The 18057-nt window shown below is 57.3% G+C and overlaps 1 protein-coding gene across 1 annotated transcript in view; it reads right to left on the bottom strand.

Moving 5' to 3' along the window:
* TMEM240 (transmembrane protein 240) overlaps nucleotides 1–12615 on the bottom strand; it is a 20116-nt gene extending 7501 nt beyond the window's left edge. Inside the window, 2 exon segments of the mRNA XM_083877029.1 lie at nucleotides 11056–11162; nucleotides 11498–12615. Coding sequence (XP_083733155.1) covers nucleotides 11056–11162; nucleotides 11498–11548 — 158 coding nt within the window. The 5' untranslated portion in view covers nucleotides 11549–12615.
* Nucleotides 12616–18057: the final 5442 nt, after the last annotated feature.

The following is an 18057-nucleotide window of genomic DNA, read 5'->3' as shown; positions in this document are numbered from 1 at the left end:
AGGATGAGGAGGATGCAGGATGAGGAGGATGCAGGATGGCAGAGGATGCAGGATGCCGGAGGATGCAAGATAAGAAGGATGCAGGATACCAGAGGATGCAGGATGAGGAGGATGCAGGATGCCAAAGGATGCAGGATACCAGAGGATGCAGGATGGCAGAGGATGCAGGATGAGGAGGATGCAGGATGCCAAAGGATGCAGGATACCAAAGGATGCAGGATGCAAAACTCTGAAAACTCCCCACCTGAGCCCAGGGAGCTGCTCAGCCTCATCCTGTCACCTCTGACTTTCTTGCTTTCAAGTGTTTGAACCTTCACAACCCAATTCTCACGCTACTTCATGTAAACAATATTGTATTCTTAGATTTTATCAGTATGTTTTGCACAGTTGTTCTCTGAGGAGAATTTGACTGATGGTCACAGTGACCAATGGAGCCAGGAGGTTGTGACCTCCTTGGGCCAATCTGGGCCCTCTGTACAAAATGTATATAAGTAGAATTGGAGTCAAATAATAAAAAGCTTTCCATGTTTGACCCTGCTGCTGCCTGACCCCCTCTAAGAGCAGGGGTAACATCATCCAGCTGCTGTCCCTGCCCAAGGAGTGACCCCACACCTGGCCAGGTGATGCCCAGCCCCACCATCACCAGTGCTCCCAGTTCAGGCAGTCCCAGCGCTGCCCACTGTCCCCAAATCCCGTCCCTGTCCCTCCCCCAGCTCGCAGAGCAGAGGGAGGCAATCGCTGAGGCCTCTGAATATTCATGAGGTGCAGGTTGCTCCATAATCACGCCTGAGAAACGTCCAAATATTTACACAAACAAACCTCCACTCAAAGGAACCTTCTGAAAACAGCCCTAATCTCAGCCATGCCTTGATGGGGGCCACCTGCAGCGGCTCCGGGGGGCTGGAATGGGCTGGAATGGGGCTGGAATGGGGCTGGAATGGGGCTAGCAGAGGGTCCTCGGTGGCTACCAGCCCCTCCAGTGCCCGTTTCCATCCAGGGCAAGGGAGCAGGCTGGGAAGGGACAGCAGATCCAGCTCTGGGGGCAGCAGTGATGCCCTGGGGCAGCCCTGCTCCTGGTGCTGGTTTGGAACAGGGATTTTGGGAGATCCAGGGGCTGCAGGAGGGAGGGGTCCCCAAAGGGAATGGGAGGGTTCCCATGAGCACAGCCAAGAAGTCCACAGGCTCCATGATTTCACAAATCACTGCACACACATCTCCCGTGTTCCATCCTTCCCAAATCCTTCCCAAACCCCTTCCTTCCAAATCCTTCCCAAATCCCTGCACACAACTCCAACGTTCCATTGTCCCCAAATCCCTGCACACACATCTCCCATGTTCCATAATTTCCCAAATCCCTGCACACATCTCCCATGTCCCATGATTTCCCAAATCTCTACACACATTTCTCATGTTCCATCCTTCCCAAATCCTTCCCAAATCCCTACACACACATCTCCCATGATTTCCCAAATCCTTGCACACATTTCTTATGTTCCATTCTTCCCAAATCCTTCCCAAATCCCTACACACATCTCCAATGTCCCATTGTCCCCAAATCTCTGCACAATCTCCCACGTCCCATCCTTCCCAAATCCCTGCACACATTTCTCATGTTCCATTCTTCCCAAATCCCTGCACACATCTCCAATGTTCTATCCTTCCCAAATCCCTGCACACATCTCCAATGTTCCATTGTCCCCAAACCCCTCCACACACACATATCTCCCTGTGCCCACCCTCAGGGTGATGCCTGAAGTTTTAATTTTCATGTATTTCATGTTCTGTGCTGCCCAGGGGTGAGTTCTGAGCTCACAGTCAGTGTCACTCAGCTCTGCACACAGCAGGGACACAAAACAAACCCTTTTCCTGCTGCACACCAAGGACAACTCTCAGCCCCAAAAACACAAACAAGGTTGGGCTGAAGAGAGAAAACAAGAAGGATGAGACCTCACAACCTGAAGCTGGAATTGGACAATTAAACCCCAAGATGCAAATGGACCAAAACTTATCAAAGTGTGAGACTTCATGACTGGTGGTCTATTTTTTGTGACAATTTTGTGCCCATTTTGTGCCCATTTTTGGTCCATTTTGGGCCCATTTTGTGCCCATTTTGGGCCCATTTTGGGTCCTTTTTGTGCCCATTTTGGGTCCACCTTGCGTGTAGCCCTGGTCAGGCTCTTGTCCTGCCCAAGGTGAATCCTTAAAGGCCTTTTAATAAAAATCTCCTTTATTCCCCAGCTCTGCCCAGTCTCTGTCCCAGCCCAGCCTTCCCAAAGCCTCAGGGTGACCCCAGAACCCCCCGAGCTGTGCCCAAAGCTGGGGACAGAAATTCCAGCACATCCTGAGCCAGGAGCTCCCGGGGAGCAGCAGGAGGGAGGCTGGAGGTGCTGTCACCCGGCTCAGGTGACAAACGCGACAAAAGCAGCTCGGGGTGTGTGTGGAGCATCCCTGTCCCCATCCCCGCCGGGGACAGACGGGGAGAGGCCCCCGCGCTGCTCCGGCGGCTGGAGCTGCCCCCAGCGCTGTTGTCCCTTGCGGTGACCTTGTGTGAGCGCGGCTGCTGCAGACACCGGGCCCGGGAGACTCGGAACGGAACAGCCTCGGGAACAGCCTCGGGAAAGGAATGGACTCGGGAACAGCCTGGGGAACAGCCTCGGGAAAGGAATGGACTCGGCAACAGCCTGGGGAACAGCCTCGGGAAAGGAATGGACTCGGGAACAGCCTGGGGAACAGCCGCGGATCCGCTCGGAGCGCACAGAGCCCGGAGCTGCCACAGCCCGACCTGACGGGGATGGGGATGGGGACAGGGGACAGGGACAGGGATGGGAGATAGGAACAGAGACAGGGACAGAGATGGAGACAGGGACAGGGATGGGGATAGGGATGGAACAGGGACAGGGATGGGGACAAGGATAAGGGTGGGGACAGGGATGGGGACAGGGATGGGGATAGAGACAGGGATGGGGACAGGGATGGAGACAGGGAAAGGAAGAGGGATGGGGACAGAGACAGGGACAGGAATGGGGATGGGGACAGGGATGGGAACAGGGACAGAGACAGGGACAGAGATGGAGACAGGGACAGGGATGGGGATGGGGATAGGGATGGAACAGGGATATGGATGGGGACAGGGATGGAGACAGAGATGGGGATGGGGACAGAGATAGGAATGGAACAGGGCTGGGGACAGGGATGGGGGCAGGGACAGAGACAGACAGGGTCAGAGACAGGAATGGGGACGGGGACAGGGATGGGGAGAGAGACAGGGCAGGGATGGGGATGGGGACAGAGACAGGGACAGGGACAGAGATGGGGATGGAACAGGGCTGGGGACAGGGATGGGAACAGGGATGGGACAGGGACGGGGGCAGAGATGGGGACAGGGACAGAGACAGGAACAGGGATGGGGACAGAGATGGGGACAGGGAGAGTGATGGAGACAAGGACAGGGAGGGGGATGGGAACAGAGATGGGGACAGGGATGGAGACAGGGATGGGACAGGGACGGGGGCAGAGATGGGGACAGGGACAGAGACAGAGACAGGGATGGGGACAGGAACAGGGACAGGGACAGTGATGGAGATGGAGACAGTGATGGAGACAGGGACAGGGAGGGGGCAGAGAGGGGGACAGGGATGGGGACAGGGATGGGGACAGGGATGGAGACAGGGCCAGGGCCAGGGCCAGGGCCAGGGACACGCCGATGCTCCAGCCCAGCCCGGCTCCCTCCCGGGCCGGTGACAGTGGCAGGTGACAGTGGCAGCCACGTCACATCTCCCGCTGCAGCCGCCACACCGAGCCCGGCCCGGGCCCTCCCCACCGCCCGCTGCAGCAGGAACGGGGCTTTGGGGCTGATCCAGCCCCCGGGCAGGGCTGGAGGGGGGCAGAACCTCCCTGCCCGACCAGGGCGGCTCCAGCCAGGCCGGGGAGCAGAGCAGGGTGGGGACAGCACCAAAAACATCTCCCTGCTGCCGGCCCTGGAGGGAACACGGCACTGGCACCGCTGCCAGGAGCCAGGGAAGGGCTGGTTGTCCCCAGCCCCAGGCAAAGAGCACTCCCAGCCCTGCTCTGGGCACACACAGGTTTCCAGAATGGCAGGGAAAAGAGGGATCAGAGGAGAAATGTCCCTTGTGTCCCCCCTGCCAGCAGTGCCACCTCCCCAGCGAGCCCAGCAGGCTGTTCACACTCTGCCCGGAGCACAGCAACATCTCCAGGCTCTGCTCTCAGCACAGCCCTGCCCTCCTGAGCACAGCCTGGGCTGGAGCATCCCTGGGATGGAAGGGCAAGGCCCAGGCTGTCCCCAGGCTGTCCCCAGGCTGTCCCCAGGCCAGCAGAGCCCCAGGCTGTCCCCAGGCCAGCAGAGCCCCAGGCTGTCCCCAGGCTGTCCCCAGGCCAGCAGAGCCCCAGGCTGTCCCCAGGCTGTCCCCAGGCTGTCCCCAGGCTGTCCCCAGGCCAGCAGAGCCCCAGGCAGGTCCCAGGCTGTCCCAGGCTGTCCCCAGGCTGTCCCCAGACTGTCCCCAGACTGTCCCAGGCTCTCCCAGGCTGTCCCAGGCTGTCCCAGGCTGTCCCCAGGCTGCCCCCAGACTGTCCCCAGACTGTCCCAGGCTCTCCCAGGCTCTCCCAGGCTGTCCCCCAGGCAGGTCCCAGGCTGTCCCCAGGCTGTCCCAGGCTGTCCCAGGCCAGCAGAGCCCCAGGCTGTCCCCAGGCTGTCCCCAGGCTGTCCTCAGGCTGTCCCCAGGCTGTCCCCAGGCCGTCCCCAGGCCAGCAGAGCCCCAGGCTGTCCCCATGTTGTCCTAGGCTGTCCCCAGGCTGTCCCAGGCTGTCCCAGGCTGTCCCAGGCTGTCCCCAGGCCAGCAGAGCCCCAGGCTGTCCCAGGCTGTCCCCAGGCCAGCACACCCCAGGTTTTGCTGCAGGCTGTCCCCAGGCTGTCCCCAGGCTGTCCCCAGGCTGTCCCCAGGCTGTCCCCAGGCCAACAGACCCCAGGTTTTGCTGCAGGCTGTGGGCACCAGGTGAGTCTGACACTCCTCCCAGCCCTGCCGGGGAAAGGCTCAGCCAAGGTCACCCAGAAGGTCAGTGACAAGGAGGACACAGGGCTGGGGAGGGCCCTGCTCTCTTCACACCAGCAATTCGTGAACCCCCCAGGGCTGTTTTGGCGGCTCCAGGCTCAGTCCAGGTGTCATCTGTTCCCTCCAGCTCACCCTGCCTCCTCCAAAACGCCCTTTGGTGTTTTTCCTTTGCATGACATCACCCAGCTCCTGATGTGCCGCCAGCTCTGTGGCTCCACACAGGACCCTTTGCTGCCTGGGACGGAGGAATTGGGAGGAGGGAGATGCTGAAACTCCTCAGTCCTGCCCTGCCCTGCCCGGGGACAGCCCCAGCCCAGGCAGGGAGGGCAGGGCAGGGATCAGCACTGGGGATGGAGATGCCAGGCTGCCCCAGGATCTGCTCCAGCAGCCGCGGCCTCAGCAGGAGGCAGAGAGTGGCTGTCACCTCTCCTGGGGGCAGAGGTGACCAGAGGAGCTGTCCCTGTCACACCCAGGGGGAGAGTGGCTGTCACCTCTCCTGGAGGCAGAGGTGACCACAAGAACTGTCACACCCAAGGGAAAAAGCCTGGCTGTCACCCTTTCCTGGATGCAGAAATGAGGGTAGGAACTGTCCTGTCATACCCAGAGGGACAGAGTGGCTGTCACTTCATCCTGGATGCAGAGGGGACAGAAGGAGCTGTCCCTGTCACACCCAAGGGAAAAAGAGTGGCTGTCACCTCTCCTGGGGGCAGAGGTGACCAGAAGAACTGTCCCTGTCACACCCAGAGGGAGAGAGTGGCTGTCACTCCTTCCTGGATGCAGAGGTGACAGGAGGAGCTGTCCCTGTCACACCCAGAGGGAGAGTGTGGCTGTCACCCTTTCCTGGATGCAGAAGTGAGGGTAGGAACTGTGTCTGTCACACACAGAGGGACAGAGTGGCTGTCACCTCATCCTGGAGGCAGAAGTGACCAGAGGAGCTGTCCCTGGCACACCCAGGCAGAGAGCATGGCCTGTGTCACCCCTCCTGGAGGTAGAAGTGAGGGAGGAGCAGTCCCTGTCACACTCAGGCAGATAGAGTGGCTGTCACCCCACCCTGGAGGCAGAAGTGAGGGTAGGAACTGTCCCTGGCACACCCAGAGGGACAGAGTGGCTGTCACCTCTCCTGGAGGCAGAGGGGACAGCAGGAACTGTGCCTGTCACACCCAGGCAGAGAGCATGGCCTGTGTCACCCATCCTGGAGGCAGAGGTGACCAGAGGAACTGTCCCTGTCACCCCCAGCCCTGTGTCCAGGCTCAGCTCCAGGGCCAGCCCTGTCTCTGTGCTGGTCTCACCCCAGCCCAGTTTCCCTTCCCAGGCAGAGTTTTCCCAGCTGGGGATGTTCCCCCATGGCCTGGGGGGTGCTGGCAGCTCTGCCCTCCTTGGCTCTGGGGGTCTGGAGAGGGCTCAGCCTGATGGTGACACCTCAGCTGTGCAGGGGGGGACAATTGTCACCCCTCAGAATGTCCAGCTGGGCCACCAGAGCAGGGACAGACACTCCATTGTCCAGCCCAGGCTCACTCAGACTGCAAACAGCAGCTCAGGGCCACCTAAAACCTGTAAATATGGACCAGAGATAGCTCCGTGCCACCTAAAAACTGCAATTATTGACCAAGGTTGGATCAGTGCCACCTAAAACCTGTAAATATGGACCAGAGATAGCTCCGTGCCACCTAAAAACTGTAAATATGGATCAGGAATGGTTCAGTGCCACCTGTAAAACTGCAAATGTGGATCAGGGATGGTTCAGTGCCACCTGTAAAACTGCAAATGTGGATCAGGGATGGTTCAGTGCCACCTAAAAAACTGTAAATATGGACCAGGGGTAGCTCAGTGCCACCTAAAAAACTGGAAATATGGACCAGGGATGGATCAGTGCCACCTAAAAACCTGTAAATATGGACCACGGGTGGCTCAGTGCCACCTAAAAACTGCAAATATGGACTAGAGACAGCTCAGTGCCACCTAAAAACTGCAAATGTGGACCAGGGATGGTTCAGTGCCACCTAAAAACTGTAAATATGGACCAGGGGTGGCTCAGTGCCACCTAAAAACTGCAAATGTGGACCAGGGATGGATCAGTGCCATCTAAAAACCTGTAAATATGGACCAGGTATAACTCAGTACCACCTAGGAACTGTAAATAGGGACCAGGAGTGGCTCAGTGCCACCTCCAGGCCCTGCAGCCACTCAAGCTCAGCACAGCACAAGTGTCACCATCTCTCTCTTGTCTCTCCTGTCACAACTCCCAGCTGACACCACTCAAAAAGCACCTCCCAGCCCCTCTCATCTCAGCAAATCACTCCCTTGCTCCTGGCAGGAAATGACAGCAGAGTTCCAGCCCCAGTGACCCTGATCCCACAGGGAAGGGGGAGATGGGGATCCAGCAGCACCTGGAGATGGGGCTGGTTCCCTTCCCCAGAGTCCTGATCCTTCCCAGCCACTGCAAACACGCTGAATGATTAAAAACAGGACAAAAAAAGTTTAATGTACAGCACTCCCTGCATGTGTGCTGGGACTCTCCTGGAGGGGAGAGCAGAGTCCAGGGAAAGGCACAGCCCAGGAGGGACAGACCCCACGAGTTTCCTGCTGCTGCTGAAGCCCTTGGGGATGTCTCAGGAAGGAATATCAGCCTGAGGAGCTCTCTGAGGTGGCAGCAGGAGCAGCCAGCCCTGCTGGTTGTGCCCCTGGGTGGCTCCAGAGCCCCCAGAGCAGAGCCTGGGGCAGCCCTGGGCATGGCTGGTGCTGCTGCCTGCAGCCCCAAGAGACCAACACTGAGCCCAGGCAGGGCTGAGAGTGGGGACAGGGACAAGTGACCCCAAACTGGAGCTGGGAACTGCCAGGGCCCATCCCAGTGCCAGGGCAGGGGGATCCAGGAGAGCCTGGCAGGGCTCAGAGCCCCACATCCCCTGGCAGAGCTGGGACAGAGTGACAGACACCACTCCTGGGGCAGCCCCCAGCCCCACATCCCCTGGCAGAGCTGGGACAGAGTCACAGACACCACTCCTGGGGCAGCCCCCAGCCCCACATCCCCTGGGAGAGCTGGGACAGAGTCACAGACACCACTCCTGGGACAGCCCCCAGCCCCACATCCCCTGGGACACAGAGTGACAGACACCACTCCTGGGGCAGCCCCCAGCCCCACATCCCCTGGGAGAGCTGGGACAGAGTGACAGACACCACTCCTGGGGCAGCCCCCAGCCCCACATCCCCTGGCAGAGCTGGGACAGGCTCACAGACACCACTCCTGGGACAGCCCCCAGCCCCACATCCCCTGGGACACAGAGTGACAGCCCTCCCTGGCCACAGGCACCACTCCTGGGACAGCTCCCAGGGCAGAGCTCAGCTCCTCCTGGAGTGGAGGAGGAACTGGGATCTGCCCTGTGTCCATCCTGCTGTGCCCAAGGCCTTGGACAATTCCTGGCCAAGGGATTCACTGTGATGTCCTAAGAAGGAGACAACCAGGAGAGGTGAGGAGAGGAAAGAAAACATTTCTGAATGAATTATTGGGTCTGACTGACACTCTGACCCAGGCTGGGGCAGGAGGGAGATCATTAATTGCAGCAGCTCAGCCCACTGCACATCAATCTCCATTCAGTCCAATTCCTCGTTCCCTTCCACTCCTGCAAAATTCACTGATTTTTTCCCCCAATTCCTCTCTGCAACACACTGAACTGCAGCCAGCTCCCTCCTCCGAGGACTCCCTCTGCTTCTTGGCAAATTAAGTTCTTCATCAAGCCCTGCTGGCGGTGCTGACAAGAGGCTCCAGGACCCAGCCCTGCCTGGGGGGAGCTGCTGACAGCTCCTGCCCCAGGGCCCAGCTCAGAACTCCTGGACTGCTGGCAGACAGGTGAGACACTGCAAATCCAGCCTGGAAATCACAGGGATCCAAATGCTGGATCAGGGCACGAGGTCCCAGAGCACAGGGAAGGTTTGGGAAATGTCCTGCTCAGGGCAGGAGCAGCTGGGAGTCAACTCTGAGAGGTTTGTGAGCTCTGTTGGCAAGAGCCACTGCTGCCACATACCCGAGACAAGGGATAAACTTTTTTTGCCTCCTCTCACGTCCCTGCTCTGCACTCTGGAAGGTTTTTCGTGCACTTTCACCCAGTGGTGTTTGTGGAGCTGATTTATCTGCCTCAACAGTATCTGAGCAGGCACAGGGGGACAGCAGGGAGGGCTGGCCCTGTCACCTCCTCAGCCAAGCCACCAGTGACACCTGAGCCACTCCAAACATCACAGCCCGTCACCAGCAGCCCGTTTTCAACCAAACTGTGATGAGTAAAAACAAAAACTGGTGGAAGAAGCAGAGAGAAACACTTAAACCAGCAAAAAACACCAAGAAGGCTCAAAGAAAAAAAAAAAAAAAAGAAAAAAAAAGCTAAGAAAAAGCAAATCTTTGCCCAAACCAAGTCAGAGACACTGTGGATGTTTTTGGTTTCTAATTGACCTCAGGAGGGAGATGCCCAAGGTGCTGCCACATCCCCCAGGCCTGGCTGCTCCTGCCCTGGAGGTGCTGCTGGTGCTTTTTCTGCTGCTCTGTCCCAGGAGGATGAGGAGGAGCATGGGGAGGAAGGCCCCCCATCACCTCTAAACAAGAGGCAGAATGGAAGGACCAAAAACATCGAGCCAAGCACATCCCAGCTCCAGGGACACCAGGGGGATGTGACACTCGGGGACAGGATGCAGCTGGCTCCAGAGGCAGCTCCAAGAGGAGCAAAGCCCCATCCCAAAGGCTGGATGGGGCAAGGGAGGGCTCTCCTTTGGCTGGCACAGCCTCACGCTGCTTTCCTCCCCCTCAGGCAAAGAAAGTCTCCCGCCGGCAGTGAGTAACCAGGCCCAGGAGGAGGATCACTATTGCCATAACCCCCGGCCTTCTGATGATGGTTTACACACCTTCCTGCAAAGTCTCTCAAAACAATCTGTATTGTTTTCATTCCTCTTAATAAAAAACTTCTGTATTGCCCACTGGGGTCAGAGAGGTGTTTCCTCTCAATGACCAATCCTTAAATCCCAAATACTATATAAACCCTAAATCTTAATAAACTGTCCTTCTTTAAACCCTAAATCATAATAAACCGTCCTTCTTTTCCCTGCTTCTACCTGACAGGTGAGTGTGGCTCTTTTCGTGTCCCTGACTGTGACATCTGCTGAGCCAGTCACAGATCACCAGCAGCAGAGAAGGGAGAAATTCACCTCCCCAGAGCTCAGCCCTGGGCCTGAACTGATTCCAGAGCAGCCAGATCCCAGTTTCCAGCTGAGCACTTCACCAGAGTGATGCTGTGGAGGAGAATTAAGCGTTCCCAAGGGCCACAGAGGGAGGCAGGTGTTTGTCCAGCCATAAACTCGTGCACAGCACAGGCAGCACTCCTGGCTCAGAATCCACCCTGACCCTCCTGGCTCACCCAAAAACAAAGCCCAGCCTCCTCTGTGTCTCTGTGTGCTGTGTCCAGCTCCCGGGAGGAAAAGCCACAGGGAATTAAAATCTGATGGAAAATTGCAAAGCCTCAAAGTGACTCTGCTCTAGGTGGCCTGAACAGGGATCCTCTCCCTCATTTCTCCATCCACCAGCCACACAACCACCAACTGCAACACCCAGACCACAAAACAGCCTGGGAAACAGCAAAAGGCAAAACCACCAAAGGTTTAAATCCAAGTTCGCTCACTTTCCCCAGGGGCTCTGCTGAATGCCTGCACACAAACGTGCTCACAAAGGGAAAAAAAACACTTCCAAACCCACAGAAAACTCTTCTTTCAGGGAAAAAAAAAAAGAAAATAAAAAAAAATAAAAAAACAACCATCCCCCTCCTTCACCCTGTTCATGCAGGAGATGCTGAGAGGAAGGTGAGACACAACCAGAATGTAAAAATGGGAGCCCAGCTGGCAAGGCAGCATCTCCCTGTCCCTGGTCACCTCCTCCTCCTCCTCCCCAGGGGGAGAAAAAAGGGGCTGAGGAGCAGGAGAGAAGCTCTGCAGGTAAAAATAAACAACAACTCACCTTCCACAGTTGCAGTGACAAACTCGGTCCTCCCCTCGGAGATGCGGAAGGATGTAATTGTGAAATCTGTCCAGCAAGGCGTTCATGTCCATCAAACAAGCTATTGCCTGTAAGAGCCCACAACCAAGGCATCGGGTCAGCTCTGGATGATGGAATAAAACATTGACTCCAGTTTGGTTGCCAGAGGCTGAAGCAGTCAGCAAGAAAAGAATTTATTTTTTATTTTTTTTTGGGGGGGAGATGTTCAGTGGGGGCATGGATATAAACAGAGGGGTTTGGGATGAGGGATAGTGCAGGGGGAGGTGGAAAGGAGGGAAAGGAGAGGGTGAAAAGGAGGGATGAAAAGGGGGGGAAGGTGATTTACTGATGGAGAAGGGGGGGAAGAGAAGGCAAAAAAAAAAAAAAAAAAAAAAAAAAAAAAAAAAAATTAAAAATCTCTTACCATAACGATAGAGGCGCCCAGGATCATGAAAATCATGGTGTTCGCATTCATGGAGATCAAGATGCGATAGGCAGCGGTGGGGTCCGGGCGCCCCCAGCCCGCGCAGGGCCAGCGGCGGCCGCGCTATTCCGCAGAGCCCAGCGCGGGGCGCATCATCGCCCGCCGCTCTCTGCGGTGCCGCGGGGGGCGGAGGGGCTGCGGGGAGCCCCCCGCGCTCCCCCCCGCGCTCCCCCGTGCTTTTATTATTTTCCTTGGGGGGGGGTGTGTGGATAGCAAAAAAAAAAAAAAAAAAAAATTGGGTTGTAAAAAAAAAAAAATAGGTAGTAAAAATAATAATAATAATAAATAGGTGGTAAAAAAATAATAAAATAGGTAGTAAAAATAATAATAATAATAAATAGGTAGTAAAAAAATTAATTAAAAATAAAAAATAAAAGGAAAAAAAATTATTTTAAAAAAATTGGGAAATTGAAAGAAATAAATAGGTAGTAAAAAAAAAAATAATAATAAAAAAAATAAAGGGATTTTTTTTTTTTTTAAATTGGGAAATTAAAATGGTGATGGGAATAATTGCGGCCCCGCGGTGGTCCCGGAGCGGGGGGCACACGGCGCTCCAGGCTCAGCCTTCATGCAGCAATGGGAAGCCAAGGCAGCCAAAGGCGGCTCGCAGGGGGTGGGGGGAGGAGGAGGAGGCTGCAAAAAAAATCACCCACTCCGGGGGAGCCTCAGCGCATCCTCCCCGCCGACCCCCCCCAAAATCAGCCCCGCTGCCGAATAAAAAAAAAAAAAAAAACAGAAATAATAATAATAATAAAAAAATAAAATAAAAATACCGCCAAATCACCGCGCCCACTTTCACCTTCCTAAAAATCAAAATGAAGCCCAGGAAGGCTCCCGGCTGGGGGCCGCGTTATCCCCGCCGTTCTCTCTCTCTCTCTGTGTCTGTGTTTGCAGCCCCCGGCCCAGCCCCTCCCCGGCCGGCCCCGCTCGGGGGAGGATGCGGGATGCAGGGGAGGGATGCGGGGCTGCAGCCGGAGAGGAGACAAGGGGAGGAGAGGGAAGAAGATGAGCCCAAAGCAGCGCCGGCCGCCCCCTCCCCTCCCCTCCCCTCCCTTCCCCAGCCCGGCCGTTTATTCCGTGTATTTACCTGCGTGGGGCGGCGCTGCTCCGGGAGCGGCTCATGGCCCTGCGGGGCTCCCCCCGGCCCGCAGCCGCACGGCAGCCGAGCCCCGGCACGGGCGTGGGGCTGGCCGCCTTTCCCGAGCCGCACGCCATCGTCACCCCGCCCTCCCTCTGTCCTCCGCCCTGGCTCTGTCCTGCTTCCCCCTCGGCATCCCCAGAGCATCCCCGGCTTTTTATCCTTTCTCCGGTCTGGGGTCCTGGCTCGGTCCAGGCACTGTCCAGGCACTGTCCAGGCTCGGTCCAGGCACTGTCCAGGCACTGTCCCAGCACTGTCCAGGCACTGTCCAGGCACTGTCCCAGCCCTGTCCCAGCACTGTCCAGGCACTGTCCCGGCACTGTCCCGGCACTGTCCAGGCACTGTCCAGGCACTGTCCCAGCACTGTCCCAGCACTGTCCCAGCCCTGTCCCAGCACTGTCCCAGCACTGTCCCAGCCCTGTCCCAGCACTGTCCAGGCACTGTCCCGGCACTGTCCCGGCACTGTCCAGGCACTGTCCAGGCACTGTCCCAGCACTGTCCCAGCACTGTCCAGACACTGTCCAGGCACTGTCCAGACACTGTCCCAGCACTGTCCCAGCACTGTCCCAGCACTGTCCAGGCACTGTCCAGGCACTGTCCCAGCACTGTCCAGACACTGTCCAGGCACTGTCCAGGCACTGTCCCAGCACTGTCCCAGCACTGTCCAGACACTGTCCAGGCACTGTCCAGACACTGTCCCAGCACTGTCCAGGCACTGTCCCAGCACTGTCCAGGCACTGTCCCAGCACTGTCCCAGCACTGTCCCAGCACTGTCCAGGCACTGTCCAGGCACTGTCCAGGCACTGTCCCGGCACTGTCCAGGCACTGTCCAGGCACTGTCCAGGCACTGTCCCAGCACTGTCCAGGCACTGTCCCAGCACTGTCCAGGCACTGTCCCAGCACTGTCCCGGCACTGTCCCGGCACTGTCCCGGCACTGTCCAGGCACTGTCCAGGCACTGTCCCAGCACTGTCCCGGCACTGTCCAGGCACTGTCCCAGCACTGTCCCAGCACTGTCCAGGCACTGTCCAGGCACTGTCCAGGCACTGTCCCGGCACTGTCCAGGCACTGTCCAGGCACTGTCCAGGCACTGTCCCAGCACTGTCCAGGCACTGTCCCAGCACTGTCCCGGCACTGTCCCGGCACTGTCCCGGCACTGTCCAGGCACTGTCCAGGCACTGTCCCAGCACTGTCCCGGCACTGTCCCGGCACTGTCCCGGCACTGTCCAGGCACTGTCCAGGCACTGTCCCAGCACTGTCCCAGCACTGTCCAGGCACTGTCCCAGCACTGTCCAGGCACTGTCCCAGCACTGTCCCAGCACTGTCCCGGCACTGTCCAGGCACTGTCCCAGCACTGTCCCAGCACTGTCCAGGCACTGTCCCAGCACTGTCCCGGCACTGTCCAGGCACTGTCCCAGCACTGTCCAGTCACTGTCCCAGCACTGTCCCAGCCCTGTCCCGGCACTGTCCAGACACTGTCCCAGCCCTGTCCCAGCACTGTCCCAGCACTGTCCCAGCCCTGTCCCAGCCCTGTCCCAGCCCTGTCCCAGCACTGTCCAGGCACTGTCCACGCACTGTCCCAGCACTGTCCAGGCACTGTCCAGGCACTGTCCCGGCACTGTCCCAGCACTGTCCAGGCACTGTCCAGGCACTGTCCAGACACTGTCCAGGCACTGTCCCGGCACTGTCCCAGCACTGTCCAGGCACTGTCCAGGCACTGTCCCGGCACTGTCCCAGCACTGTCCAGGCACTGTCCAGGCACTGTCCCAGCACTGTCCCAGCACTGTCCAGGCACTGTCCCAGCACTGTCCAGGCACTGTCCAGGCACTGTCCAGGCACTGTCCCAGCGCTGTCCCGGCACTGTCCCAGCACTGTCCAGGCACTGTCCAGGCACTGTCCCGGCACTGTCCAGACACTGTCCAGGCACTGTCCCAGCACTGTCCAGGCACTGTCCCAGCACTGTCCCGGCACTGTCCAGGCACTGTCCCAGCACTGTCCCGGCACTGTCCCAGCACTGTCCAGGCACTGTCCCAGCACTGTCCCAGCACTGTCCCAGCACTGTCCAGGCACTGTCCCAGCACTGTCCCAGCACTGTCCCGGCACTGTCCAGGCACTGTCCAGGCACTGTTCAGGCACTGTCCCGGCACTGTCCAGGCACTGTCCAGGCACTGTTCAGGCACTGTCCAGGCACTGTCCAGACACTGTCCAGGCACTGTCCCAGCACTGTCCAGGCACTGTCCCAGCACTGTCCAGGCACTGTCCAGGCACTGTTCAGGCACTGTCCAGGCTCGGTCCAGGCACTGTCCCAGCACTGTCCCAGCACTGTCCAGGCACTGTCCAGGCACTGTCCCGGCACTGTCCCAGCACTGTCCAGGCACTGTCCCAGCACTGTCCCAGCACTGTCCCAGCACTGTCCAGGCACTGTCCAGGCACTGTCCCAGCACTGTCCAGGCACTGTCCCAGCACTGTCCCAGCACTGTCCCAGCACTGTCCAGGCTCTGTCCCAGCACTGTCCCAGCACTGTCCCAACACTGTCCAGGCACTGTCCAGGCACTGTCCCGGCACTGTCCAGGCACTGTCCAGGCACTGTCCCAGCACTGTCCAGGCACTGTCCAGGCACTGTCCAGGCACTGTCCCAGCTCTGTCCAGGCACTGTCCCAGCACTGTCCAGGCACTGTCCAGGCACTGTCCCGGCACTGTCCAGGCACTGTCCCAGCACTGTCCAGGCACTGTCCAGGCACTGTCCCGGCACTGTCCAGGCACTGTCCCGGCACTGTCCAGGCACTGTCCAGGCACTGTCCAGGCACTGTCCCAGCACTGTCCCAGCACTGTCCCAGCACGGTCCAGGCACTGTCCAGGCACTGTCCCAGCACGGTCCAGGCACTGTCCAGGCACTGTCCCGGCACTGTCCAGGCACTGTCCCAGCACTGTCCCAGCACGGTCCAGGCACTGTCCAGGCACTGTCCCAGCACTGTCCAGGCACTGTCCAGGCACTGTCCAGGCACTGTCCCAGCACTGTCCCAGCACGGTCCAGGCACTGTCCAGGCACTGTCCCAGCACTGTCCCAGCACTGTCCCAGCACGGTCCAGGCACTGTCCAGGCACTGTCCAGGCACTGTCCCAGCACTGTCCAGGCCCAGCTGTAAATCCTCCCTGCGAGGTCACTTTGGTGACACAACTTTGTGTCCCCTCTCTCTGTGTCCCTAAATTGTCATGGTCAGATCTCCAGGGCTTTGTCCCCACCGTGGTGTGGCTCAGCCCAGCTTGGACCAGTGTTTTGGAGCTGTTGGGAAAAAGAAAAGAAAAAGGAAAGAAGTGACCTGGCAATAACTTTTTGGCTTGTTTGGTTGTTGTTCCTCTCAAGGTGGAGGAAAGGAGTGATGGCAGCTGCCACGGAGATTTTCTCCTCGTTAAAACTCAGCTGTTCCTTTTTTTTTTGGGCTTCTCAGGGTGATCAAAGCGGAGTTTGCTGCTGGTGGGTTTTGTGTTTTTGCATATTTGTTTTCCCCCCCTGCTCCCCAGGCCACAATCAGCCTCCTTATGCAATGACTTGTGTTATATAAACTCCCATTCTTCAAGGAACAGTCATTAACCTACTACTGGGTATTGAAAATACCAAAATACTGTCACACAATTAAAACCACTAAATGGTGTCCTCAAATTAGAGCACAGATTGCATTGCAGATTTTTTTATTTAATTTTTTTTTAATTTAAATTAAATCACACACATGAAACATTTGACATGCCAGGCTCTTCATGCAAAGGAGCAGCAGGGCTGGGAAGGCACCTCTTGATTTTTATCCTCTGCCCTGAGCTAATTCCACTTCTCCCTGAGCTCAGGAGTGGATTCTGCTGAGGAAATGCAGAGCTCAGAGAGGATGCAGCTGGTTACTCTGTTGAAGACAAGAGGGTTTCTAAAGTTACAGCTGAATAAAACCATGGGAGGGAACAGTCTGAAGACAAGTCTCAGGGAATTTGTTGGGAACTGAAGTTTCCTCAGTTGATATTCCTGAGCTCCCCTCCCATAAACCAAACAGGGATCCCAAACATCCCTGTCCTGATCAGTCCTGGGGATCTCAAACATCCCTGTCCTGAGCAATCCTGGGACTGAGAGATTCCAAACGCCCCTGTCCTGATCAGTCCTGGGGACCCCAACCATCCCTGTCCTCATCAACCCTGGGACAGCTGAGAGATCCCAAACATCCCTGTCCTGATCAGTTCTGGGGATCCCAAACATCCCTGTCCTGATCAGTTCTGGGGATCCCAAACATCCCTGTCCTGACCAGTCCTGGGGATCCCAAACATCCCTGTCCTGATCAATCCTGGGGACCCCAGACATCCCTGTCCTGATCAGACCTGGCTGCTCAGAGATCCCAAACATCCCTGTCCTGATCAATCCTGGGGATCCCAAACATCCCTGTCCTGATCAGACCTGGCTAATGAGGATCCCAAACATCCCTGTCCTGACCAGTCCTGGGGATCCCAAACATCCCTGTCCTGATCAATCCTGGGGATCCCAAACATCCCTGTCCTGATCAGTCCTGGCTGCTTAGAGATCCCAAACATCCCTGTCCTGATCAGTCCTGGCTGCTTAGAGATCCCAAACATCCCTGTCCTGATCAGTCCTGGGGATCCCAAACATCCCTGTCCTGATCAGACCTGGCTGCTCAGAGATCCCAAACATCCCTGTCCTGATCAATCCTGGGGATCCCAAACATCCCTGTCCTGATCAGACCTGGCTAATGAGGATCCCAAACATCCCTGTCCTGACCATTCTGGGTGTGAGCACCACATTCCTGGTTGTTCCCAGTGCCCTTCCCGTCCCACCCAGCAGAGCAGAGAGGTGACAAACTCCAGCCTGGCCCTGTGCAAAGTGCCACTGTCACACCTGCCTTTGAGCCAGGGGACATTCACACCTGAGCAAAGACCCTCCAATGGGTGCCACACACCACAATGGGTTTGTTAAGCTCATTCCTGATTAAATTAATTCGCTGTTCCCTTTGGAAAAGCAGCACAGCCCTGCCTGTGGCTCCTGCCCAGCTCCAAGGCTGGAGTTGTGGTGTCACCGGCCTCCCTCCCCCAGGGAGGTGTCACAGGATCTCAGTGGCGTTTGGCCAGTCCCTAATCAAGATTATTTCCTCCCCTGTAAATATTCAGCCCCAGGTCGGAGTTTATCACATTCCACACCCACAGGAATTGACTCCTCTGCTTTCCCCTCCCAGGGAACACGACCTCAGCTCATTTCTGTGGTGCTGACACCAGTCAGAGCTGACAGCAGAGTCTGACACCAACCACAGCAGGCATTTCTTTTCCTTTTGAATTGTTTCCATCCCCTCCCTGGACTCCACTTATTGTTTTTTATTC

The sequence above is a fragment of the Zosterops lateralis genome (assembly GCF_965231275.1).
Source record: "Zosterops lateralis genome assembly, chromosome: 22".
Taxonomy (NCBI): Eukaryota; Metazoa; Chordata; class Aves; order Passeriformes; family Zosteropidae; genus Zosterops; species Zosterops lateralis.
The sequence above is the reverse complement of the archived record's forward strand: the minus strand, read 5'-3'. Positions and strand labels throughout refer to the sequence as shown.